Source organism: Cyclopterus lumpus, chromosome 7, assembly GCF_009769545.1.
Source record: "Cyclopterus lumpus isolate fCycLum1 chromosome 7, fCycLum1.pri, whole genome shotgun sequence".
Classification (NCBI taxonomy): Eukaryota; Metazoa; Chordata; class Actinopteri; order Perciformes; family Cyclopteridae; genus Cyclopterus; species Cyclopterus lumpus.
In genome coordinates this window covers 20,786,685-20,813,841 of record NC_046972.1, presented here as the reverse complement: position 1 = coordinate 20,813,841, position 27,157 = coordinate 20,786,685, and the positions used below count along the sequence as shown (strand labels likewise).

The 27,157-nt window shown below is 43.2% G+C and overlaps 2 protein-coding genes across 7 annotated transcripts in view; one reads left to right on the top strand and one right to left on the bottom strand.

The window, feature by feature from the left end:
* The window catches only part of LOC117732985 (acid-sensing ion channel 1-like), a 39,844-nt gene extending 14,778 nt beyond the window's left edge, over positions 1–25,066 (bottom strand). For 2 of the 6 annotated variants that reach the window (XM_034536217.1, XM_034536223.1), the window contains exons 1-4: positions 24,965–25,066; positions 24,221–24,345; positions 19,769–20,651; positions 15,029–15,224 (exon numbers count right to left, since the gene is read on the bottom strand). In XM_034536217.1, coding sequence (XP_034392108.1) covers positions 15,029–15,224; positions 19,769–20,130 — 558 coding nt within the window. In that variant the 5' untranslated portion in view covers positions 20,131–20,651; positions 24,221–24,345; positions 24,965–25,066. Of the gene's footprint in view, positions 1–15,028; positions 15,225–19,768; positions 20,652–21,940; positions 22,048–24,220; positions 24,346–24,964 lie in introns of all 6 variants that reach the window. The other 4 variants (XM_034536220.1, XM_034536221.1, XM_034536218.1 and 1 more) reach the window with 4 other exon arrangements.
* Positions 24,346–27,089, top strand: spryd4 (SPRY domain containing 4). Its single transcript, XM_034536225.1, has 2 exons — positions 24,346–24,486; positions 25,737–27,089. Exons 1-2 carry the CDS (start codon positions 24,366–24,368, stop codon positions 26,276–26,278), a joined length of 663 nt encoding a protein of 220 aa, XP_034392116.1. The 5' UTR covers positions 24,346–24,365; the 3' UTR covers positions 26,279–27,089.
* The last annotated feature ends 68 nt before the right edge of the window (positions 27,090–27,157 follow it).

Here is a 27,157-nt window from a genome sequence, read left to right as displayed (position 1 = left end):
GATTACTGCGAGAGGGCGCATCCGTCTGTTGATCCGTTCATTTTCTGCAGAGTAAAGATGCGCTTGAGGTGTCCCACGGGGACGGGGAAATAAAAGAAATACCGCAGTCATCTTCCTCGTCTGGAAGAGCAGCCAACGGGGTCTGGAGGCGCCGCTAATGAGAGGCATCAATACGAAGGCGGTGGCGTCCTTGTCATTGGAAATACACGACGCAATCAAATGACGACTTGATGAGCTGTTGCCCAAAATCAGAGGCAGAGCACACGGCACCCACTCGGGAGCAGCATATGTATATATATATCGACAATTTGCAAGTGCGTGTAAAACTGAGGCATGTTTTAAAAAATAAATAAATAGGGGAAGTTTGAATTTTTATCTGAAAACATCAGGATCCAATAGTGAGACTGTTAAAGCCGGCAGAATGAAAACTGGCACAGTACTCCTGAGGATTGGATGAGCTCTCTGGAGGGGAGAGGAGAGAAATATGGGATCATATAAAATATGGCACAACTAATAATAATAATAATAAAAAATTCTATTTGTATTGCACTTTATATTTAGCAATCTCAAAGTGCCACGGAGCAGAAAGTTAAAACAGTAACATTTTAAACTGCTCCTTCATACGGATATCCTTGACAGCTACCACATTGACATCTAAGTGCACAGCATCCTGCACACATCTCAACCCTGCAGTCGAGCTGGTCGGTCTGGTTGTTTACAGCAACCGAGAGGAAACCGTCCTGAAACCAAGACGAAAAGGACCTGCTCCACTTGAGGAGTACCGCGAGGGGTGTCTTTGAAGCCATACATTTTTTTTTTTGCAATATACCAATGTTCTGCACAGTATGGTGGTTCACAGCAAGAAGGTCCAGAGGGTGTCCCAATGGATGATGGGATACTGGTCCTGTCCCCCTTCTGTGACAATGAATAAGAAGAAGAAGCAGGTATACAAAAAAAAAAGGATATAGATATACAGGATTGTTCAGGTATAAACCTCTGACTAATCCTCTTTTTTTTAATTCCATTTAAGTCCCTGCACAGTGGTGTTTCCACTTATTTCAGCTGTGACATGAGGTCATCAGACTCCATGTGCCAATAGAGTTTGCTAAGTGGGATATTTTGGGCACTCTGTAAGTGATACAACTGAGAAAAAATTCACACTCAGATTCTGGGTCGACTTTGGATGAATTCGGGAAAACTATGAACAACAATTAAGATATCATTAAAAAAGAAAGAAATTAAATGGTAATAGAGAATCGCTACCAACTCTATGACGGTGCAGTCAGACCAAAATCCACTTCCTGTTTGGATTCAGCGTTGGCCTGTAAAACCACCACGTCCGCCCGGTCTTATTGAGGATATAATGTTTGTTTACATATTGTTGCTTTGTGACTGTGACGGTGAAAGAATAAAAGCAGCAGAAACAGGAATGATGCTGCTTCGTGTGCTCTTCTACAAGTCTGAGAGGAAAGTTTGTATCATATGGATGTTGTAATCTAAAAAAGTTTAAATTGCATTTCACAGCGGGGGCCTTTCAGCCACCATCTCTCCTTCACGTTTATTACGCTATCCTTTCCCCCGTTTCATATCTGTGCGCCCCGCGTTCACGATTGTGGAACTCATCGTCTTTTCTTCAAATGCTCATCGAAACACAAAATGAACGCCACTCAAAATGATCTCCACTCGCCTGATACGAGCGTCTAATTAAAACAACGGCGTCCTTAATAAGGTGTCAGAGGTGATAACACGGGGGGCTCTGATAACTCTGGAAAAAGACGCACGCACGCGCACGTACACACACGCACGCACCCAATCACTGCCTCGTTACCAGGCAACAATAGACTTATAATGAGAGAGACCATCAGGACAAAATTAATTTGAAAGTGTAAGGATTAAGGCTATGATTGCTCAGTGGCCTTCCATAAGAAGGTTATTGTCTTAAGTTATTTACTATTTTAATTACCCCCCCCCCCCCCCCCCCCCCCCCCCCCCCATCATTGCCCTTCAGCATACTTTACATTATGCCGCAGCTTGATCATTTGGGCTCAACGGTTATATTTTAAGATATTTCTTATGCTTCATGAAAAAGCACTAAATCAATAAAGATCCAGGTGACCACTTGTATGTGAAAGTAACCCACCGGGAACTATTTTTTTGGTTTCCCGGTCTTCAACGTCACCGTTTTTGGTTCATTCTCAACACGTTTTTTTTTTTTTAAATAAAAGGAAATAAAAATAAATAAAACTATTAGACCTTTATTAATCATCAGGTAGACAGGAAACAACATCTCCAAATAAATGCTGATGTTGCACCGTAACTGCTGGTGCCTGCTGGGTAAAATAAGCAACTGTCTGCTTAAAATGTTAACCAACAACGAAGAGAAAGCACACAGGCAACGGGAGACGTCGTTTACACGACTTTTCTTTCTAATGGCGTGTTTTTCTTGTCGTGTTTATTGGCCTCTCGCCGTTGACCACCATGCAAACATTTTCCAGAATAAGGTCCCGTGGTGGGCTTTTCTAGACAGTTTCAACTGGATACCGACAAGTCGTAGGATACGGAGCGAGCAACAAGCTTCATTTTTGTCAAGACGGACTGAACCGAAATGCCAAAATGAGCCTCGACTTCCAACTTTCCGGCTCCGCTCCGCTTATGAGAGCAGCAGAGAAACAGTGACCGGCGGAGACAAAACAACCAACGCAAAGCCAATTTGCTTCTCAAGACGTAACCCGTCATCGGTGACTGATGTCCTCTATTCCGGCTGGTTATCCGAACGCCACTCGCTAAGTGGAAATGGTAGTTTTACCTGACGCCGATGCACGGTGACATGAGGGATGCGTTTTAATTTCAATTTCGTTACGCAAAAGACACCCGTTGCATCATATCGGAAGTGATTGTCTGTGGGAGGTAAACGGAGACAAATGGCCATTCATTGAAATGATGCGTGATGATATTCAGAGATCATTTTTAATTGTCTCCCCTTGATGAGAGAAGTGATCGTTTTACATCTCTGATGAGCTCACATATGTATATATTATAGCGCATTAAAAAGCAGTAACGGGTGTAACACTTGGAGGTCAAGTGGACTTGAGGTGATGTTGCATGTGGTGTTGTAAGACACACACACACACACACGAGTACTTCAGTGATCAATGGAGGAGCAAAGGAGATCTCCTTTGGCAGTGAGCAGAAATACACTCCACTTTACGGGGGGGGGGGGGGGGGGCTTTTAAGGGAGCCGTTCAATCCCCATATGAGTTTTCTTTTTCTCCTTTTTTTTTTTTACACTCGAATTGATGGATTTACAGGCTGTAAACAAGCCGCCGACATTTTATCACCTCGAAGACGCCGACACAGCAAACCTGTTTGTTGCCGACACGAAGCAACATTAGCATTCATATGCAGTCTTGTTTGTGTCCACTTGACGAATGCCCGTCCAATATTCACTCTCTTTTTTACGCTGATTTTGCTCTCCACCGACTCTTTAAGGTGAATTTGCTGGCTGTTTAGCTGCGTGATGCTTCTCGATGTGCCAAACAGTCTTCTGTTTGGTGCTGGACAGGTAATGTACTGCCTGGTGAGAAACAAACAAAAAAAAACTGCCATGCAAATAGTGTCTCGATGCTCCTGTGCTATTTGCATGTATTTGAATCAGGTTATTACATTTGGGGAACAATTTCCCCCTTTCTATGCAAATGAGCCTCATTGAAAAAAATTCGCACAAAAATTAGCCACACGCAGTTACGGGGGAATTATTAGCGTCTTCAGAGAGTCGGTGGGAAAAATATAAGTTGTTTTTTTTGTCCTCCGTTTTAAATCGTGCCATCTTCTGAAGTCTGGAAGCGTGCATTTGAGCCCCCCCCGCGCCCCCCCGCGCTCTATAGAGCTGACAGGAAATGCAATCATATGAGCGGTTGACAAGCTAACGCTAAAGCTCGGTAACTTCTATTCTGCACTTATTGAACAAGACGTGTAATATCCTTCATGGGAAATCACTATAACTTGAGCCGATATGTGAACGTCCTGACATTATTAATAGTTATTGAACGGCCATTTTGTCCTCCCCCCTCCTCCTCCCCCTCCCCGCTGTCAGCCTGCAAATGTCTTTCTATCTGTCTCCTGCCAGTCTGCATTGTGTTCTGTGCGGTAATCGCAAAATGTCACGATGATAAGCGCAGAATCCTGAGCAACCGAGGTCTCAACCAATCAACAACACACACACACAATCACACGAATACACACATGGGCCCTGTGTGAACTGTGGCTTCTGCCGACGTGCCGTTATTTCCCACAGACACATTACAAAGTAAAAAAAAACAAGAGATAAAAGTACACAAACTCAGGCTGCAGGCCAGCGTTAACTGATTAGCTCAGTAATTGTGGAGAAATGCCAGTCTGAGGTTGATATAAAAGTGCAAAAAGAACATCCAGGAAATACTAATCAGTCTCCTGGCTGTCCTCCCGGGAGGCTGCTGCTGCTGCTGTGAATGCCGCTGCCTCCTGCAACAGCGCTTTATGTGTGTTGGTTTGTGTTTCTGCATATGAGCCCCGTTGTCTGGTCCTACTGGCAAAGACACTAATATCTCCTGCTGTCCCTCAGACAATTATACAAATCTTTAATATGAGCAGAGCGCATTTTTTTAGCAGGATTTGTTGACTTCCTTGTCCCCATCTCCCAGCGCGCGTCCTCCTTCCATTCCAAAACCTCCTGATTAAAAACCCTCTTCCTTTTTTATTCCTTCTAAATAACATGCCTCCAGCCCACTCGCTGCCTTCTCCCCGCGTGTCCTCGCCTCGTTCCGTTTTCCTTTCCCACATCCTCACCTGTCGCCACAACTTGCTCCCATCTGTCTTTTTTCTCACTTTTGTCCATTTCTCCGACCCCGTCGCACACTGAGCCGCCGGCTGTCTGCGCACAGTTGTTGTGCAGTTTGCACAGAAGAAAAGAAAAATACATAAAAGTGGGTTTATTGTGAAGCTCTCTCTCTCTCTCTCTCCCTCTTCTTCTATGTGTGTGTGTCTCCGTCACAGCTGTTTGTACTGTGGAAGGATTATTTGATTGTTTACAGGTTTAGTGCCGTCTGCTATCATTGAGCTGTGTTTACGGTACATGTTCCCCGACAATACGGGATTATTAGGAGTTGCTGTTTGTGTGTGTGTGTGTTTGTGTGTGTGTGCGCTTTTGTGTCTGACTGGATAACCTATTTTAAAAACACAACATTTCTTCTCGAATGTCCCTCTTAAATTCTTGCCACATCGCTTAATTTCTTCCGCTTTGTTGAACACTATCTCATATATTCTGCACCTCTGTGCTACTGCGCAATATCACATTCGCGCCGAGAGAAATATAAAAAATCCGATATTTCATGTTTTCACGGGGGTGTCGTTTCATCAAATTAAAAAGTCTCGCGATTGTAATTCAGTCTGACGTGGTAACCATGGAAACATCCAGAGCCGACTTGATTTTAGCATAAACTTTAGTGTCTGAGAATGCAGCCATCCTGATCCATCTGACACAAACACACAGTGGTAGAAGAAGTACCGCTGTACTTAAAGCTACCAAGAGGAACTTACATTTGGTGTTGATTCTGGCGGCCCCTGTGGACGAAAGTGGTATTGTTTAGAAAACCTGCTCATTTTACTGCAGCAGGGTCTGACAGTTGGCCTCGATCAGTCCTGGTTCCGGTTCTCCCGCGCCGCCCTCCCCTCCAGCAATACGAGCTGGGGTCTCCTGCAGCATTATGTCAGTGTTGGCTCCCGGCCGACTTCCCCAACCAATCACCAGAGACAAACGTATCTGCCTGAACCTAACGACATTTTAAGTCGACACTGATGCGTACCCACTGGTTTTGCCAGCAATAAAAGAGTGGAACGGAGCAATGTCAGGTGATATTGAGCGTCTGCGGCGCACGGCTCGACAACGGCGTTACTCTGGCCACTGGCACTGATTGGCTAATCATTAGCACTCCCCATCGCTCCTTTTTTTATGTCACAGTGCCAGAAGAGTCCGTCAACTTGAACTCGGTGGAGTGGCCAGATTCAAAGATCCGGACCCAGACAAGGAAAGGCTAACAACTCACAGACATCTGAAACATGACAAAGAACCCAAGACATCTTCTTCTTAGGGGGTCTCAAGCCAAACAGGTTGCAGACCCAATGCATTGTATGTTATAAATGTGTTTCTAAATGGTAAAAGTGAATGTGAAAACAGATGTCAGATAAATGCAGTGGAGATTTGAACAAAATCAAGAACAATATTCATGAATGCACTTTGTTACCTTCCACCACTGACTTCCCAGCCTCTCTGTCACATCTATCAGGGGCCTTTGTGTCTCTCAGCCAGCCTCTGGAAACCACACAATTAAGCCTTGTTTGGGGGTCAGGCGAGTCCAGAGGAGCTCGGTGGTCTGAACTGCAGCATCGTTCCTCCTCTTGTCTCCTCTTCCTTAACTCCATCCAGCAGTCTGAGTCACAGCTAGCCCTTTGTGAGCCTGCCTCCAGCCCACACAGAGCCCTGCCTTCAAGTCACCTGCACTAATCCTCAGGATAAATAAACCATGCGAAGAGCAGCGTAGCCAACCCGGGCTATTTTCAGCCCATCTATGCTTATTTTCTTCGCTCTTCTTCCTTCTACTTCCTTCGTCCGAAATGTCTTCACAGAAAAAGCGTACTTGAGCAGCATCACCGATCCGTCTAGAAACCAGTTGGAGTCACGGAGACGGCGTGTGGCTTTAACGACATGGAATAAGATATGAGGTTTGAGATGAACACATTTGTTTTTCGGTTATTAAAGTGAGAGTTACAGTAAAAACCCTTGAAAAACATGATTAGGCTACGCAAACATGTTGGTGACGTTTTAAAGCTCACTCACTTTGCATTTGATTCCTTTCCCTGTGAAAGCTGATGTTTGCCTTTTGGGACAAAGCTGCACCCCTCTTGTCTTCTTCCATCCTCCCATCTGCTTTTACCTGCGCTTGATGATGCTCTAAACTTCCTAAAAAAAAAACCTCAGTTTCTCCAGTCTTAAGTGGGTGGGAATCTATAATGGCATATAAAGTGTTTTTGCAATACGGGTAAAAGAACAGTAATCGATTGAGAGACAGTGAGCGCGTTTCCATCAAACGGTTATTGGGTGCATTAAAAAAACAGATTAAAACTAATTAAAACAATGGAAATTTTAAAAAACAAAAGTTAGCAGGTGGGAAAGTTGGGTGTATCAATTAATTAAATTGTGACGAGGTGCAATTGAAAGCTAACAACATTCCTGAAATGAACACATGAATTTGGAAGCTTTTTAATAACGTCATCTCCTAACGCCTTTTCCTCCTCCAGTTTAATATCACCCGGCTGGAGAAATACTCTCGACAAAGTTGCACCGGGGCTCTCCTGCTGCGTTTAGCAGTCTTGCTGCTGACAGTTGGGATTACTCTCCTTTATGAGGCCGGAGTATCCACCTGCTGATCTGGGTAATGCGGTTACTCTGCCCCCTAAATCAGCCTTTGGGAGGCGGTCAGCACTAAATACCCCCTCGTTCAGCACTTTGGGGCCAATATTAATTTAATCCTCATCGCGTGTTTGCATGTTTATCGCGGTGGGAATACATTTAAGAGGCCGTTTGGGGGACTTCCTCTGCACTAATTACTCTCCCCTCACCTCAAGATCTCTTCGTCGAGATTTATTTACGCTTCGTTTTCGTTTCGGTTTTCTTCTCTTGGCTCCTGAGTCGGAAAGCGAAAAAAGTGTGGGAGGGGGGGGGATGTCAGGGGAGCAAGGAAACAAAGGAAAGGGCACGAGAGAGAGAGAGTGAGTGAGGGAAAGGGAGATAAAGAGAGGAGGGAGAGAGCACGACATGAAAACGTAATGAGGATCGTCGTGCCCACGGGGGGGGGGGGGGGGGGGGGGGGGGGCTGATGTGCAGGGGTTGAGATGAAGGAGAAATGCAGCGGACATCGACAGGTGGGGGGGGGTGGGGGTGGGGGGGGGGGAAACAAACGAGGATAAACACTGTGACCGAGAGGTGACATAAGGATGCGACAGGATTCTGGTGCCAAGATGTGGAGAACGCAGCTGTGCTGACCCGCACGCCGCCGGGCAGTGTGGGTGGTGGCTGCGCTTCACATCTGTCGCTTCAGGCCTCCAAACCCAGAGGATATTGCACGCCTAAGTGTATTCTTGCCAAGGGAAAGAAGGGCTGTTCCCCCCCCCCACACACACACACACACACACACACACACACACACACACACACACACCCTCAGGAGTCTGGTTCTTTTCCAGTTCCCAACACAACCGGAGCTGTCAAGAGAAATGGGAGCTCATCGTCACCCTCCGGGTTGCTTTTTGGAGGGTTCAGGTTGTGGCTAAAGACCATCGCTACTGTCTGACTGGAAAACCAGACATGAAAGCACCCTGGATTTGTTTCCAATCCTGCACTTCAATGACAACTTCACATTGCGGAAATTGAAACTGTATTATAGGAGGTTGGTGTTATATGCTTTATTCCACCGCTCGAGGGGAGAGGGTGTATTTCACATTACTGCTCAGCGTTTTCTTTTTCTTCTCCAAAGCACAGCATTCATTTTTAGATATCCTACCTTTGGACTCAGTTCATGGCATCACATTTATTTCTTTTTATTCACACTTCCTGAAAATTCATCCAAATGTTTTTATTCACCTTTACGTCTGTCTGCTGCGTTACGCAACTACGAGCACTGGCTGCGTTCGAACGACAACTCTTTGGGAAACAAGCGACGTCGTAGAGCGATACAGGTCCTATTTTTCGCGCCGTCGTTTCTCACACAGGATTTCCTTCGTACACGTTACAGCCTCACACCACGTGTTTCTTCTTCGAGGAGCGTGCACGTCTCACATTTTGACAAAAGAAAAAGAAGAAAGAAAATCAAAAGAAAATGCGCATCAGCCTTCTCGAGACGCGACAGCAGCGATCAGAGTGCAGACATTATAACACGACTGTCACGACAGCGGCGCAGCAGCAGTGTGCCGGGAGCTCGCAGACGCACGACTATATTCCCCGGGTGGAGCTGTCAAACAAAAGGAGGGCCGAGCATCAGACCGAGAGGAGGGCCTGTCACTCTTTGCTCCGTTCTACTTTGCTGGAGTTCACTGGTGAGTGTTTTTTTTTTTTTTTTAAGAAGCACAGCTTCCCCCGAACTACTTCAGAAATACATCCGAGGCCAATTAGCAGCGATGATTCTCTGCAACTGTTGAGGAGCAGAAGAGGAGCTTTCGGTGACTCTGTCATTTCAAAGAGTTTTTTCTCTGGGTGAAGGAACACGATAACGTCACATGACCCCGACTGGTTTTCCTCTTTACTGTTTCATAAAATACAAAATCAATTATCCGAGTAGCATCCCGGAAGAGTTACGGAAGAAACAAAAACAAAAAAAATGCAATTCTCTCTTTTCTTGCTTTTGAAGCTGTTTTCTGAGGATTGCTTCCACCGACTTGTCTGTAAAGCAAATACGAAGCTACACCCAGCGGCTGGTTAGTTTATCTCAACGCTGAATTAACAATTTTGTTCGATATATAATGTCAATTAGTGAGTTTTAGAGGTAATATAGTAAGCTTTGTTATCTTTGGCCAAAGTCAAGCGAGCGGTTTCCTCGTTTTCCGGCATGTCACGTGACGAGGAACAACCAATCACAGCCGTCAGATATATTTTTCTATCTTCTATAAATATCAGACTACAGTAAATATATGGAGAGGAAGTTAATCATGAGCTTTACAATCTGTCCCACAGGCTGTTTGAAAGGTCGGACAAAAAGGTAGTAAAAGCTACTGTGACTGATTTACAGTGCTGGAAAATCCAATAAACTTTATTTAGTTTAGTTTAGTCAGTGAGGCTTCCTGCTAAATGATTGTAACTTAATCATCATCACAGCGTGCAGGTTTTGGTTGCTTAGTAACAGTGTGCGCGGGCAGGAGCGCAACCTCCCAAAAAAGCTTGGATAAAAGGAGGAAAGGCGTATTTTAGACGCAACATGCAAACGGACTCCAAGAGTTATTTTGAAAGAAAACTCTGTTTCTGATAATAAAAGTTGAAAATCTCAGAAGAATCCCGTCAAAGTGAATCTTGTTTTTAATTTGACGGAATCGGGTACACATGAACGTCTGTTCAAACAAAATATTGTATCTAGCTCCCTTTTTTTTTTTTTACGGGGCCACTCTTCATCACACTGGTGTATTATTAATAAACACCACCTCAGGAGAGGAGAGGAAGAATGAAAGGGTACGTTTGTAACTCTGTGACAGGAGATGACAACGCGCTGACAACCTTCTGTGCGTGCCATCAATTGGGAAAGTCTACCCCCCAAGGCGTCTTAGAATCACTCTTTTGTTTTCCAAATAATATGGCGGGGCTTTATTTATGTTTTTAAAAGAAGCGATCCCGTCAATTCAGAGTGCTGAATATGTATTCTTTTCACATACAGCCGGAAATACTTTCTTATCAGCCTCTCTTTTGATCTTCTCACAAAAGAACAGTCAGTTGGGATATACCTCTTTCCTTATTCATCAAGCACTTTGCAATGAAACAATGATAAGATTAACAATGCAATGCATCAAAGACGGGCTTCAAAGGAAGAGCGTTTTCCAGTTTTCTGGAGCTGTGCGCTTATGTAGATAACAAAGGGGAAGTTTGAGAGGAGAGAAATAAAAAGGCCTTAAACCTCTCCAGGGGGAACACCTCTCTGCTGCCACGACGATCTGGCCGGATGCAATTTCCCGAACGCCGCAATGCTCTTCAAAGAGAAGAGAAATTGCTCCATCACGGTCGAGAGCCGGGAGGAGGAGGAGGAGGAGGAGGAGGAGGAGGAGGAGGAGGAGGACAGTTTAAGAAACCAGTCTTGGACTTGTGAGCTACATAAATGAACTACCACATAAAAATTGGAAAGGTCAATCCGATGCTTGAGGTGGTGTTAGGACCCGCACACGCACGCACGCACACACGCACACACGCACACACGCACACACGCACACACGCACACACGCACACACACGCATTATAAACAACTATTTACATGCTTAATATGTGTGCATTTCACATTCCGCTGCAGAAATGAATTATTGAGGCAGAACTAAGCAAATGTTTGGGAGCATGTGCTCGGAACCGGATGGCCGTCTGGAGTCCAATCAGGGAAAAGTCTTGTCGTAATGGTTTGGGGCTTTAGGAGAAGAGCATGCACTGCGCTCAGCCATCAACCGCTGCATCATTAAAGCGCCACAGAACCACGATCGTCACCTCTCAGCGCAGGGACTGTTTTCCTATTTTAAACTTCCTTCTGAGGACAACAAACTGATTTAAGGCCGTGTTTAAGGTGGTTTTAAATCTTACCATATAGCAGGAACAATTAAACGAGTTGTTCCTTCTGTGGTAAGATTTTAAAAGCACCGTGCAAACATAACACGGCCTTAAATCAATCGGTCGAAGTCGGTCAGAGAGCCAGCAAACAGTACCGGGGCCTCGAAAAAAATGAAGCAGCTGAATCGAGCTCTGCAATCCGTCATTTGATTATTTACACCTGTGTTTCTCCTCCTACAAGTCAAAATGTCTGCTGTGACAAAAGTCCATCCTCTATTGATGTGTGCTCAAAAGGTACTAAAAGCACATTTAAACTTTGCCATAGATGGTTAGCTGCAGCTCAACTAAAAGGTTGAAACGTATTTAGTAACAAACTTAACAAAATGCATCTCAGAAAGTGGATCGGCAGCATTTACACACAATTTAAATTTATCGCTGCAAGCTCAGAAATAGTAAATGCCACCCTATTAAAACACTGTGCGCAGGTCTGACTGACAATTTCGTTCACCGTTAAAAAAAAAAAAATCGGTGTAATGCTAAAAATAAAAATGCAGAGGGAGGAAGGCATGCAGTTCAAGGGGACCGTTCACTGGTTGAAGGAGAACAGTGACGTCCAAACTAAAGTGGCTAAGAATGAGGCAAAGAGAAAAGGTTCAGGCAGACAGACGTGAACACTGGTGACTGATTGGAGGAAAAGGAGCTGGTATATGTACCGCGGAGCTGATAAGGGAGCGTGGAACAGGTGGGTGGAGAAGTCAGGGAACAGAGAAAAAGAACGTAAAGTCGGAGGGCATCTGGTTGATGGGTGTAAAAACGGCAACGGAGAAAATCCTATTTTCACGAAGGCCATGCTGTCATAATGTTGTGCCGATTTTCAACGTTACGATCATTTTGGAGGAAGTAGTTTGTACCAAAAAACTAATGAGTCTGGAAATTACAAATCAAATTGCCTTTAGTTTAGTTAAAAAGATTCAAAGTCAGTGACTTTGCAGTTTTGGTCTCTTTTTTTTAAAAATTCTCCCCTCAGCTAAATGTCCGACGTAAGAAGCAGTAAGTGAACGCATCTCCGCTCACACAGACGTTCAATTGAGAAAAACACCGAAGGGACCGTAATGCGATGAGTGTCACAGTCTTTTGAAAAGCTTCAAATGAGGAAGTAATCAACTGAATCACAGCGGAGCTGACATGTGGGGAGCTCAGTCGCAACTGTGACTCATTAAGAGTCAGACGGGATGTTTGAGTCCTCCTCGTTTTAAGTTAACGCGAGGCGGTAACTCGACCGACACTGCAGGACGTGCATTTTTCTATTTCCTTCTATCAGATTATCAAGATGGGAAAGTTTATTCATGGAGCAGCTTGAAAAAAAAACAAAAAAAGATATTGAATGGAAGATAGAGTGTACAGATTGGAAAGCCAATACAATTAACTTTAAATATAGTCCAGACACAACATAATGAATTAAGTAAATGCAAAAACACGAAGAAAAACAAAAGGCGAGTGTGACAGGTGTGGCCTCGAGCAAAACTATATGCAGTGTTCACGAGTTCCCACGTTTATGAGCCACTTTTAGTCTCTTTTAGTGCAGGCCTGACCATGCAGAGCAAAAAAGAAAAATGGCAAGAGTCCTGAATATGATTCTAAATTCAAAGAGGAGCTCTGGTAGCAACATCCGAGTTGCTACCAGAGACGTCTAATAACAGAGTTGATCCGCAATCATATCACTACTTCAAACTGCATAGCGGCTTCCAGTAGTTAGTGAGAACATTTATGAAATTGCCCATGAGCAGAAACTATCACTTCAAAGCTACTTCAATGCAGCATGCTGTGGGAAGAGGCCTTCGTGTAGAGCTCCTTTCTGGTGTCATTGTGTGTATTAATGTTCAAACCAGACAAAAATACAGCTATCTTCTTTGACATCTCTGCTGGTTAAATCAAGGTAAGAACCATTTGACTGTAATATATATATAAATATATACATAAAAGAGGATCTACAACCACAGATGTCCAGCGGAGATAAACATGAATCTTCTCTGGGGAAAGATAAAATACCGTTACATTTAATCCAATCTATTGAGTGAGGCTGCCGTGTGGAATGATCAATGTTCAGCTCCAAATTAAAAAACCGCGTCTGATGCCAGTGCCCGTTGGCAATGGTGTCTGGGTGCGACGGCAATCTTTTATGGCGGAGGCATTACGGCCCATAACTTTTTTTTTGTTGCTGCAGAGTAAACTTACAACGGCTTCGGTCACGCGGTGCACACTTTATATAATCAGTCAGTGGACTGGAGAAAAAAGAAAGAAAAAAAAAGGTCTTCTTTGACCAGCTCCACTGCATCGTTCCACGCCTCGCTGCACGATACCTCCCCTCCTCTTGTTTTGTGAGTTAAAAAAAAATACAAAAAATAAAATGATAATGAAAAGATGAAAAGGTAAGATGTAAACGTTCACTCAAGAGCTGTGGGGATTCAATTTAAATAAATAAAAAAAAGCTCAAAAGAACGTTTGATCGTGAATGTTTTTAGGAGTTGTCGGCACAGATTGAAAAAAAAACATCTTAAAAACACGCTGTGGGAATAAAAGACACGCAACGTGTAGCGTGACGTATTCACACCGGAGAAGGTTTCCATTGAAACCAGCAGCATGCGCAGACAAAACCCCAGCAGGTTTCCCCAGTTTTGGGGAAACTAACCGAGAAAAATGTCTTTTCCCTTCAGTCCGCTCGGAGGTTTGCTCTCTCTCTCTCTCTCTGCTGTCGGGGTTTCATCATTCTTTAACTCACTATAAATAGATGGTCCTATGATTTATACAGTGAGTGTTGTTTGCACGCTACTATTCAAACAAAGAATAAAATGAACTGTGCTATTTAAAACAAAATTAAAAATATATAAAAAGAAAGAAAAACTTGTGATATTCTATATTTTTCTTATAATAAATAATCTGTGTGTAGACCAAAACCGACCGTGTGTTTCAACAACGTGTTAATCCCCAGTAAGTATTTAAGAAAGAAGGACAGTTTACGTGGGATTAATATTGTGGTTTATTGATGTGAGGAATCGGAATAACTGGTGACTCATTTGCTCTGTAAAAAGCTGTAATTACAAACATTGTAATTGATTAATTATACATAATGACTAATTGTTTGGGGTACAACTGTCAAACTGGCTTTATCTTCATATCCAAACAGAACAGCATGGCGCATCCACCCAAATGCTGCCTTCTTCTGGTCTAGAAAGGAGCAAAATATACATTTGCTCGTCACTATATAACTATTTTTTTCATTGCAACTTATCCAATAGCAGTTTAATAACCAGTAACCAATATATCACACAGAGGATATATTGACATGAAGTGACTATATATATGTATGTGCTTCACTAAACTACCTCCACGTTACAAGGGCAAGTTGACAAAGGGGGAAAAGAAATGTCTTGTATCAGCGGTTGTAACCTTTACAGGGCTGTGACGTGGTCCTTACTCCTTAGCAACGACGGCGCTCAAATGTCAGTCAACCGTTGCTATGGGACGCGCCACCCGGAACACAGAAGAATATAAGCTATAACAAGCTTTGGGCTACACAGACAATACTGGTGGCTGTGGCAAGGATGAATTATTTGTTGGTTTTGGGTCTTCGGCAGGATTTGTTGACAATCAACAAAACGTATCCTTTAAGAAAAGACGGGATCGAACGGTCTCTCGGAGACAACGTACCACTTGGAAGTCCTCCGCTCTGCACTCGGTGCCGTGGAAGTGGCAGGCCAGCAGCATGTCGTTGATGTCGTGGCCGGTCCGGTCGTAGAACTCCCGCATGTTGAAGGGTCGCGGCTTGAAATTGTGAAAATCGGCTTTGACCTTCAGGCTCTCCAGGACGCTCTCCTCCACGAGGTGGATGTCCCTGATCTCATACCTGGGAAGACGCCGACAGACAGGAAGAGGGAGGTCAAACAAGTATTTCATTTCATTTTAAAAGGGCAGATTTAATGAAGGTGAGGTACGGACGGAGGACTTTCATCGAACAATCGCCGCCCTGATGATGACAGTATTTGACTTCATGTATTTGCACATTTCAGAAAGGTTTATGAGTCTTCATCTCAACCTTTCCCCCCTCTGAACAAAACGCTAAAAATAATAAGAGTCCAGAATGAATCACAAGAGACAGAAAGCTGAGCACAAATATATGGATATATATATATATTCTGAACTGATGGCACTACCAGAGTGTGACGCTTTAACGCGCACTACATAATAAAGTTCAGACCGGAGCTGTACGGGCCCATAAAGACAGTCGTCCATTCGCTGTGGATGCAGCAGCTTCAGGCTAAACTTAAAACTCCATTCACACTTAACTCGATTCAAAGCGTTTATCTTTATTGGAGTTTTTTTTTTGGGGGCCACGAGAAAATTTAGTTTAACTCTCATATCTGAAATTGACAAGCAAGTCTGACTAACATTTTAAAAAAGGTATGGCGAGAAAATATTGAATTTTTCACATAATCAGTTTTTTAGGGAACCATGCTACTTTTGAATTATGAGTATCTCCGCTCATTATTTCTGTCACTTCTTAAAAAAGAAAGATACATTTCCACTAAAGAACATGCAGCATTAGATGACATTCACGGTCCCCCTAGATGACGACTCCTGGAGACTCTTCTTGGCTTCTTCCTCTAGCGACATTAGCAAAAGTCCAATGTTCTGAGAAATATCTCATCATCTAAATGATGGATTACCACAACATTTCATACAGACATTAATGTTTCGCAGATGATGTTTTCTTCATACGTTCATGATGCTTTGACTTCACGTCTAATGCTTCTATTATTGGATTGCTTCTCTCGCCATTTGGTACAGACGTTGATGTCCCTCTCACCGTGGTGATGCCCTAGTTGATTTTTTTCTAGTGTAATAATCAGGTCAAAATGATTTTTGTCCAATACTTTTGTTCATGACCTAATAACAACTAATGACATTCCCATCAGATTCAGCTGTACTTTGTTTTAAAACTGCTATAACTGGAAACTATTTGCACAACATTGCCATATTGTTATTTACACATCCAGCAACAAACTTATCGTTCATTTGGAGTCGTGCTCCCGGCCACCCGGCGAATTAAGTCCAAAATTCACTCTCTTTTTAGCTCTGTTTTTGGTCTCCACCAACTCATGAGGAAAATATCTGGAGGTTTAGCTGCTAAATGCTGCACGATGTTCACCAGCTAGTTGCAAAGTGTGTTTCTGCAGTTTAAGAGCTTTTTTTTGTTGTTGCTGAAAACAAGGCTACGAGAGCAGTGTGCAGGTAAGGTCTTTCACGTTGTCATCCAATACACATAGTTATAATAAAAAATATAGATTATAGCTGCTATAGATAGAAAAATACTGGCATGCGAACTGAGATTGTAAACATAACCCCTCCGACATGTGAGCAGAGCTAACACGGCTGTTAGTCACGTTTACAAGCAAATGTAAGCCTTGATTTTTTTTAATCCATATTCATTTGTTATCCCTATAGTCAACATACATGTATATTTGATATTGTAATAGTGAGGTGTCGGGTTGTTTTTCCTGTGTGACACAATGTTCTCCTCGTATTAGCTCCTTCGATGAAATGAAGAATGAATGTTGTCACGTTTCATCATATATTTATCGCTAATGATACTTTGAGTTCTCAAAAGGTTTTCTTGCCCCATACATCACCACATTAATGATAGCTCAGTATTTAGTTACACTTGATATTTCATGTTGTCTGCATCGCCAGCCTCAGTCTTTTTTTTTTTTCCCTTTCTTTTTTTAAAGCTGCATTAGGAATAAAAGGCCTGCGAGTGACTGAGTGGGGGAGCCAGACAACCCACATCAAACCCAGCATTATCGGTGGCACCGGGAGGAAATTTCTTTTCATTTAATGGAGCTCGCAAAAGTCTGACCACGCCGCCTCGTATCAAAAGAGAGCAGAATCGCTGTAAATGCACCCAGCCTCGACCCTCGCTGTGATCCCCCATTGGGCCATTATTAAAAATGTCACCGTCTTAATGGACTCAGCAAAGAGCAAATCGCGTGAATTTTTTGGGCGGTTTTCCAGAAGACTGCCTCAAATGAAATTGTTTCCTCTGAATGTGACCACTCTTGTATGGATACGGTCTGTCATTGATCTTTTGTGTGAGCATCACTGCACCTAATATGTTTCTAAGGATAACGTTAATACAAAAAGAGATTCTCCCTTATTTAAAGAAGAGCTTGTAATGTATGATGCATTAGGAACTGACTGAAATCCTTCAAACATCAAATCAATAATAAAGAATTGAGTTCAAGGATTATTTTTGTGACATTGAGATTAAATCAAAGTCTCATTATGGCACAGCCGAGGAGTGTTTTTTTGTTTGTTTGAAAGAGAACTCAATTGAGGAGAGGCACTCGCATCCCCACTGTTTTGTTTGTGTCGTGGACGAAACCCGCCAAGAAGGCATTATGAGATAAAACCCCGAGAGGAACGAGCCGCCGGGATCGGCGAAGGCTCACACTTCAGGATGTGTGCGGCTTAAATATCACGCCACAAGACATTTCCCAGACCGATGACTCCAAACATGGGAAGTGGGCGGAGAACAGCCTTAAATGGATTTCATGCCACAAGCGCTTTCGTTTCTGGTCTGGTGGGGGGTGGGGTGGGGGGGGGGGGGGGGTATAACCGCTAAGTGTGCCGTTGCATCACCTCCATGCTTTGCCGAGGGGAGGCCCGGATGATGAGCACTAAACCTACTTCAGAGTGTGAGAGTTGAGATGAGTACACGGAGGAGGAGAGTCAGCCCCGTTTATGCTTTGGTCTCAAACTCCATGAGAAAAAAACTTCTACCTGGAAATGCGAGATTATGAGATGTATTCATGACATAACGTAATAAAAATGTTTAATCCAGATGTCGAGTGGTGATCATCAGTGACACCAGCGTCACACAGAAAAAAAAGGGAGCTAATTTTAGTGTTCAAACTGGGATCTTCATTAAAGATTTAGGACAGAAGTTGGCTGCATATCCACCAAAAAAAAGCAAAGCCATCGGAGGCCTTCAGCACTGTATGCTGAGCCCTCACCTTGATCTCTTTAACTGACAGCCTGTCAGAGGTTCAATCTCTTTCTCTATCTCCCCTTTCTCTGCCCCTCGGACAGCCATGCGCATGAACCTAATCAATGTAAACTATCCAGAGAGGTTGTCTTCAGCTCTGTTGGAAGTTACAGGAACACAACTGACAAAGACACCCAGAGCGTCTGTCATTGCACTCGTAATCAAAAGGAAGCAGACTTTTTTCTCCTCCTGAGCAATACGGTACGTGCGGGTTGCCAGCTTCGGCATCCAGAGCCCCTCAGCTGCACCGACAAGACGGCTGCCGTGATTATAACGCCTTCAGTTAATTCGAAGCCTGACAAGCGCTCAATGACTCAACGAGGTAAAAACTATTAGAGCTTGTTGGATGAGCGGGAGATACAAACGCCAGTGGGTGAAGTATTCAGATCGTTTACATAAAGCTTGGAGAAACCAGCATGAATACGCTGGATTTCGAAAAAAAAAAACAACCCAGTGTTTCCAACTCTTTTTCCCATGAGAGTCGCGAGAGGGTTCAAGGTTCAGGGGTATTTTATTGTCATTCTGCAACCAGGCGGCGACCTCCGGTTCTGCCGAGTGACGCCAATGGGGAGGTGTCTTAAAACGTGCATTCTCTCTACTGGCCAGCAGGGGGCAACCGCTCCGGTTGCAAAAAAGAAGTCTGATTGTATAGAAGTCTATGAGAAAAATGACTCTACTTCTCACCTCAGTAAAACATTGTAAACGTGAGTTTATGGTCTCAATCCATAGTCTTTTTTTCAATACAGCATGATGTTTATGTAGTAAATTATGGTCCCATTTTAAGCAAAAGTAGAATTATAACACTGTGAAAATACTCCATAACAAGTAAAAGTCCTGCATTGGATATTTAACTATATAAGAAAATATTTGCAAAATTGACTGAAATGATCAAAATGCAGAAAACGTGGCCCCTGTGAGTGTTAATGGCATTACTTATACAGTAATGTGTAAGCAGCATTTCTTCTTGCTGGTTGACAATTTATACAATTTTGCATTAATACTTACATTTGTAACAGGCTTTTACAAGAACATTGTGGGACTTGTGTGTAAACCTTAATATGCAAAGTATCTTGTAACTATAGCTGTCAAATAAATCTGACAGTGGAGTAAAAAGTACGACATTTAGAAGTGGCATCCAAGTGGCAGTAGAAGTGGCATCCAATGGAAACACTCAAGTAAATGTACCTCAAGTTTGAGTAAATGTAGTTACATTCCACCACTGATATTTGCAATATGAAACACATATTCACGAAGGGGTGGAGGGTTGAAGGAAGTATTTGATATCAAGGGAATACAACATGCGGATAATAAAGAATAAGCAGAAGACCCTTTGGAACAGGTTGTACCTCTGGTTGAGCAGGGCCAGCAGCTCCCCTGCGTGGTACAGGTCGTTGCGCGACACCCGGCTGAACCGGAACGCGTTCAGGTTGCAAAAGGTGACCGCGGGGAACGTCATGATCGGGGTCGTGACCTCGTCCAGTTTGGTGACGTGCGGGTACTCGAGGTAGAAGTGGATCCGGTCCACGCACACGAACAGCAGGAAGGTCAGAGACCCCAAGAAAAACACCACCCACAGGCAGCGCTTGATGCAGAACCGCTCGTACGTGAAGATGTGAGAGATTCCGTGCAGAGTCGAGCTGTGCGCAAACACTTCTATGGGTGGAGGCGGATGCGCGTCCCTTTCTTCGGCTTCTACTTTGAGATCCATCGTCGCCAAGGCGACGAGCACGATCCGGACGCCGGAGTCAGAAAAACAGCTTCGAGAGACACTCGCCGCTGAGAGAAACTGAGCCGATACTCATTCACCTGTGGCACAAGCTGTCATCATCCATCCAGGACCACGTGCGAACGTGAAGAAGATAACCACTCGTGGACCCGGCGCGGTCTGGTCGCCATCCCCTCACGCACACGGACGGAGATACATTTGGATCACTCTTTAGAAGAAGAAAAAAAAATAGAAGCAGTAAAGAAAAGAAGGAAAAGAAGAAGAAGAAGAAGAAAAAAAAGGATTGACAAAGTGTTTCATCAGCCTGCGAATGCGCCGGTCGAGTCCAGTGAAGCACGCATCATCGCTGCACGCCAACAAGAGGAAGCCCGGAGACCCGAGAAGAGAGAGAAATCCTTTTGACACTCCCGGCTCATTTCCTAAGAGTTCCTCTGTCGCTGCCCTTTACGCACGTCCTTTCAAATCCGCAGATTTTCGGGTCAAGTCGGGAGATTTTCTCCACTCTGGAATCGGAAAAAGAAAAAAGGGGGTGGGGGGGTCAAGATGGGTTGGCTATTCTGGTCGGTGGTGAGTCGTGAGCTTCTTTTTTTTTTCTTCTTTCCCCTCCGCTCGCGTTTGTGTCCGCCCGCCTGGCAGCAGCAGCGGCAGTGGACGGTGGAGGAGAGGAGAGAAGAGAAGAGGAGAGGAGAGGAGGGGAGGGGAGAGGAGAGGAGGGGAGAGGAGGGGAGAGGAGGGGAGAGGAGGGGAGACTGGCGCGCTGCTGTTCACCTGTGAGTTACTGTAGTTTCACATCTTAACCGCAGCTCAAAGAGAGAGGGAGAGAGAGAGAGAGAGAGAGAGAGAGAGAGAGAGAAAAGAATGTGAGCAATAGGTACATTAAAGGGGAAGTATTGCAATTCAGGATCACTCGTCCGTACGATCGGGGGTCTTTAGAGATGGATTAAAAAGGGACAAAGGGCATCATTCAAACGGCACTCGCCTCTGTTCAATCTCTCACTGAGCATTTCTTTCACCGGTCTTTCTGTGAGAACAAAAAACAAAGAAAATGAAGGGTGCACTCAAAGTTTGCATGCATTGCAGAAGACAACCGGTTCAACGGCGACAATTAGACTGAACTTTGTGTGTAAGGTTGGTTGCAGTGTCTCTTTAACCCACATGCAGCCGGAGTGACCACTATACCCGGCCACTGGGACTGGTGCACCTGGACAAAATCTGGCAACTCAGGGTAAACAGACTGTGTCAACACATGCCAACAATGAGAGATGGAGGGAGAGCAAGTATGAAGACATGAAATACAATTAAAATACTAAGGATTCAACACACTCACAGACCAACAAATCGTTTCAATATTCAGACAGTGGGGAAAAATATATTGAAACTGAACGGAGCTTGTCTGCCTCCACGATACATTTATATTTGAGCTGTTTTCCTATAATGGTTTCTCATCATTATTATTGCATTATTAAACTATGTAGCTCAGCCTACAGCATATCCTACCGCCGCCACTGAGAATTATTGTTGTTATTGATTAATCTGATTATATTCTCAATTCATCAATTCATAGTTTGGTCTATAGAAACCACGAAATCAAATTGAGAAAAAAACAACCCGATTTGACATATTTAAATCGCCTGTTTTGTGCGACCAACAGTCCCCAAACGTTCCCTTTATAGAATAAAAGAAACTTGACATAAATGACAGATTCATTGTGTTTCTCTCCCTATAGTGTACCATCTAGAATAGTGACGCTCTGCTGCATGTTTTTAAATATTCATGTCGTGATTTTTCCTACATTCTTGAATGAATCAAATCCAGACTTGAAATAGAGGAAGGAACTGGGATCCACCCAGACCTCCATGTCTGTAGCAGAAGTTTGAAGAGGTGAGGATATCTGAACCGCTACTCTCCGAGACAAAAGCCATCATCAGGCACCGCAAAAAAAGGAAAATCATTTTTAGATTTGGACCATGAATAAACAATGACATTTAGTCCCCAGCTGGATACTGGCGTGAAAAAATGGATCCGGCTGTGCAACAAGGCCGAGTCGAGCTCTGTTAATATAACAACATATTCATTATATGTCATGAAAGATGCATCACCCACCTTAAATACTAAAAAAACTGACATTAAAAGATGTACTACATTTGCCACCCTGGAGCAGTTTATTATCTAGAACTCCAGCATAAACAGGTATAACTAATGCAGAGATGTTTATTAAATTCAACACATTAAGGTAAGCTTAAGCAAACTTTTCTCAAAGGTGTACGTTTTTGACATGTGACCAAGTCATTTACTCAAGTTCTGTATTTTTACGTGACTAAAATGATCTGTAACAAACAGTTGTGATGATGCTGCAGAAGCCAAAAGATACTTTTTTGTTATCGAATCCTAATACAAGTTTAAGTATTCAACAGCTGTTAGAAGCTCGCACATATTGAGCCCAATTGCTCTCTGTTTAAAACTCTATTTAAACTTTTTTTGTTTGTTTTTTTTAAATCAAATTTAAAATGAGTTTAGATTTCTTCTGGGATTGTGGAGGTTTTTTTGCACTCTTCAGTTAAAAGAATTACACATGGTGAGTATTCCAGTAGACTCAATATGTCTGAATTTAACTACTTTCAGGTCAATTAAATGAATAAAGGATTCAGCATTTCCAAAACATAACTTCTGGTCGTGTGGAGAGAGATTCGAAACGGCAATTAGACCCTTAAAGCATGTTGAGAAATAAAACGTTCAAACTTTGCAGGTTTACAGATCAATATAATTGATCCAATAAGGTTTTTCCTGGAAGGAATGATGTCATGTGGTTATTCTGCCGCCAGCATTCGCTTGCTGGTCGCAATCAATGACAGACATTTATTATCTACATCACATGTGTGCTTTTTTAATATGAAGCGTTTACGGCTAACCGAGATAGCTACTACTAAGTAACTGTTGGATTACTGTTGAGATGTTTAGTTTATGCTACTTTTACGCTTGTGTACTACAGTCGAGAGAAACACAATAGGAGTAGAACGGACTTCCACATAAAAAATCGGCGTAGCAGTGTTATAGCGACCGTATAAACTAAACCGAGCAATCTTGAAGATTTTCATTGATATAAATGTCCGTTAAGTCACTATAGTGATCGGCCTTATGGCCCACTGATGAAAACATTGCCACATTTTTATATTTGCAGTATTGCAAACTGGGTGTATGTATGTGGCGACTTCCTCTGAGAAAATGCTATCATACAGTTTCCCCCCCACACACACACACACACACACACACATAAACAATAGAACTATGCACACAATTCTTTATTATAGAATTTTTGACTTTCCAAGAAAACAAAAAATCCAACTTCAGTGAGCTCTTTTCCAGGAATGTCGCCACTGACACCCAGTTTGTATTACTGCGAATATTGCAAAACGTTCATCAGCTGGCCAGAGCCTCAATCACCATTTGAATGAATATCTTTAAGCTTGTTCTCGCTCTTTACTGAAGACTATTATTATTTAAGTAATTGTCGGCAGAAATGACACCCGGCCCCAGCTTCTCAAATCGTCTGGCTCCACTAGTCCACGTCGATTTGTCCTTGGGCGAGACCCTCAACCTGCTCCCTCAGGCTGTTCCTGCGGTGTGTGTGTGTGAATGTGTGTGAATGTTAGATTGTCCTTGACAAGTGGCACCTTGCATGGTATCTCCTCTCTTCAGTGGGTGAATGATGACATGTAGTATTAAAGCACTTTGAGTGGTCAGAAGACTAGAGAACGCGCTCTACAAGTACAGTCCATTTACCATTTACCTTTAGTTACACCTCTAATTTTTATTTTTGCATTTTAATTTCCTTTATTATTTAAATTCTTAAATGTAATATGTCCTGCTATTTTATTGTATTGTATATTTGTAAACATGTTCGCTGGGGATGAATAAAGTACATATCCTATCTAATCTTATCTTAATGTTACTACTGAGTAAACCAAAAACTCCTTGTATCAAATTATAGATGTCTTGTGGATCATTTGATTTTCATTTTTTCCATAATTCAAATAAAGTCAAGGTCAGTTTGGGTTTTAAGAGGTATACTTACTGCAAATGTTGAGACTCTCATTGGTGTGGCGGGTCATGGTAGTTCCTCTCCAGGCCTGCAGGGGGCAGTAGAGGGCGTTCAAATGTGGACCCAGAAAGGAAGAAAGGGACCAAAACATGTGAGCACTGAAAAAAAAAAAAAAAACATGGCGACGCCCGTAAGAGCAGCTCGGCTGTGTCGACTGGCAGGACGGACTGTCACCTGCGTGTCAGTCGCGCGCAGTCTGCCCGCGAGGAGATGCTACATTTCGGCCTCGACGGGGAACAGTGAGTGAATGTTTTTTTTGTCAAAAAAAGGTAAATAAGAAAATGGTTGTTCCGTTTCTTCTCGAAGCCGTAGCACAGAGGTCAGTGCCCCGGCAGGCAGCAGCCACTGACAGCGAAGGGATGGATGTGTCGGTTGTTGTTCTTGGACCTTTTTAAATGGGTTGTAACGAAGTTCACCGTTCATCGTATTGGCAAAACAAATACATAATGTTCTTATTTAGTTAAGTCTTAAGAAAGCTTGTCAATTATTATATATATTTTTTAACAGATTTATACATAATCTTCGCTCAATTTAACAAGACTTGGAGTGAAGTAACGTTAGTTAACAGTGTCGGTTTTTTGAAGTGGAAAATGACGACTTTGGACAGATGCAAAACCAGGAAATGTCCCAATTATACTCGTTTCCTACACAGTCTAACATGTCTTTTTTCTTGGAAGATAAAACCCACGTTAAATATTATTAAGAATTCATGTTTACCTTAAACTTGGTTTATAACGTATCCCGTGGCAGGTGGGCTGATATGTGAAGGATGTGAAACTTTAATCTAGCAAAAGCTAGTTTACATTAATCCGTCTCGCCCATGACGTCAGAAGATTTGAGCCAATCAAATGTCAGGGCACTTTATATCGTCCATGGACACTGAACCTTAAACTATTATCAGCCACGGTACTTTTTAATTGTAGAATAATAATAATAACACTTGCAACCGAGGATTTGAGCAAATAGTCTCAAATTATTGTGTTATTAAATTTAAATGATAATTAGCGTTGTGCGAAATAACTGTCAAATTATACAAAATGCTTTGTTGAAAAATATTTCTTTTTTTTTATTCGCCAATGTGTCCTCTCTCCGCCTCCCTCTCTCTCTCTCTCTCTAGTAAGTTAAGTGAAGTAATAAGTCACACTTGTGTTTCACAAGTCAAAGAGGTTTATTAAACTCTTTTCTGCCCAGTTTGGGATCAATTGGTTTACAGTTGATTCCACATAACCTTAACGTCGGCAGTTCGATTCCAACTGGTCACCTTTGTCTCGCCCTCCCCTGTTTCCTGTCTGTATCTTCACTACAGTAAGGCAACAAAAATACCTCAAATATTCATATAATTCTTATAGATACGGAACATTGCAAGCATAGAGCCAGATTTAGAGTAATTTGCTAATGACAAGATCAATGAGGCTTCCATTAAATCCGTTAAATATCAAACTGAAAGGCATCGTGAACATTTTTTTTTTCCCCTTCTCATTCTCTGTAGATTTTGAGTTCAGGCTCGATGAGCTGACGGCTCACAGCAGTCTGGACCTCTTCAAGAAAAACACTGCCGTCATCTACCGCATGCTGGGTCTGGACCCCAGCCACGTGCAAAACAACCCGGAGCGCTTCCGAGACTGGGCCGTCGTGTTCGGCGACGAGAAGATCAGCGGCGGACGTCACTACTGGGAGGTGACGGTCAAAAAGTCCCAAGAGTTTCGTCTGGGTGTGGCCGAGGCGCTGATGTCCAGAGAGGACTGCGTGGGCACCAACAGGTCCTCCTGGGTATTTGGCTACGCTCAGCGCAAGTGGTTTGCTATGACCGGCAACAAGATGGTTCCCGTGGCGCAGGTGGGCAAGCCGGACCGCATCGGCATCCGGCTCGACTACGAAGCGGGCGTTCTGGAGCTGATGGACATCGAAAAACACACAATCATTCACACCATCAGGGCCCAGTTCAAGAATCCCCTCTGCCCCGCATTTGGACTTTGGGACGGGGAGCTGCTCACACACTCTGGTCTGGAGGAGCCGGAAGGCCTAAAGTGAAGCAGGCTGGACTGGGTTCGTGATGGTGATGGTGGGATTGAGCTTGGCACAGTGGCAACGTTTATCACAAGAGGAAAGAATGCAATATCCATGTCAGACTCATTTTCAGCGTATTACAGGCGATGGTACATTTTTCACAGTCCAGTTGGTTCATAATGACGCTTAACAATGCAAGTTCATACTTTTGTGTATGTCATCCAGCCTCATGCAATCACGTGTGTGTGTGTGTGTGTGTGTGTGTGTGTGTGTGTGTGTGTGTGTGTGTGTGTGTGTGTGTGTGTGTGTGTGTGTGTGTGTGTGTGTGTGTGTGTGTGTGTGTGTGTGTGTGTGTGTGTGTGTGTGTGTGTGTGTGTGTGTGTGTGTGTGTGTGTGTGTGTGTGTGTGTGTGTGTGTGTGTGTGTGTGTGTGTGTGTGTGTGTGTGTGTGTGTGTGTGTGTGTGTGTGTGTGTGTGTGTGTGTGTGTGTGTGTGTGTGTGTGTGTGTGTGAGTGAGTGAGAGAGAGAGAGTGTTTATTAGCTCTCAAACTAACTGACATGAAAAGGATGTGTTTTGAGAGGAACCTTAACTGTCAAGTTGTTTTTAATGCTGTGTTCTGATATTACACAGTTGCAAAGCTTTTTCCATGCTCCTGCTGTATATTGTTTGATAAAATAATTTCACTGAAACTGCTTTTTATTTTTCTCTTTTATTTACACCGGGATGATACATATTTACAGTGACAGACTAAAGTACTGTTTAGGAATCATTTCACCGAGTTAAAATGAAATAAAACACAATTAATAAAATGCAATCATTCGAGATGGAAGAATATTAAATATTTTTATCACACAACTAAGTTGACTTACTTGTTTCTCAGTACTACATACTACTAATAAAAAG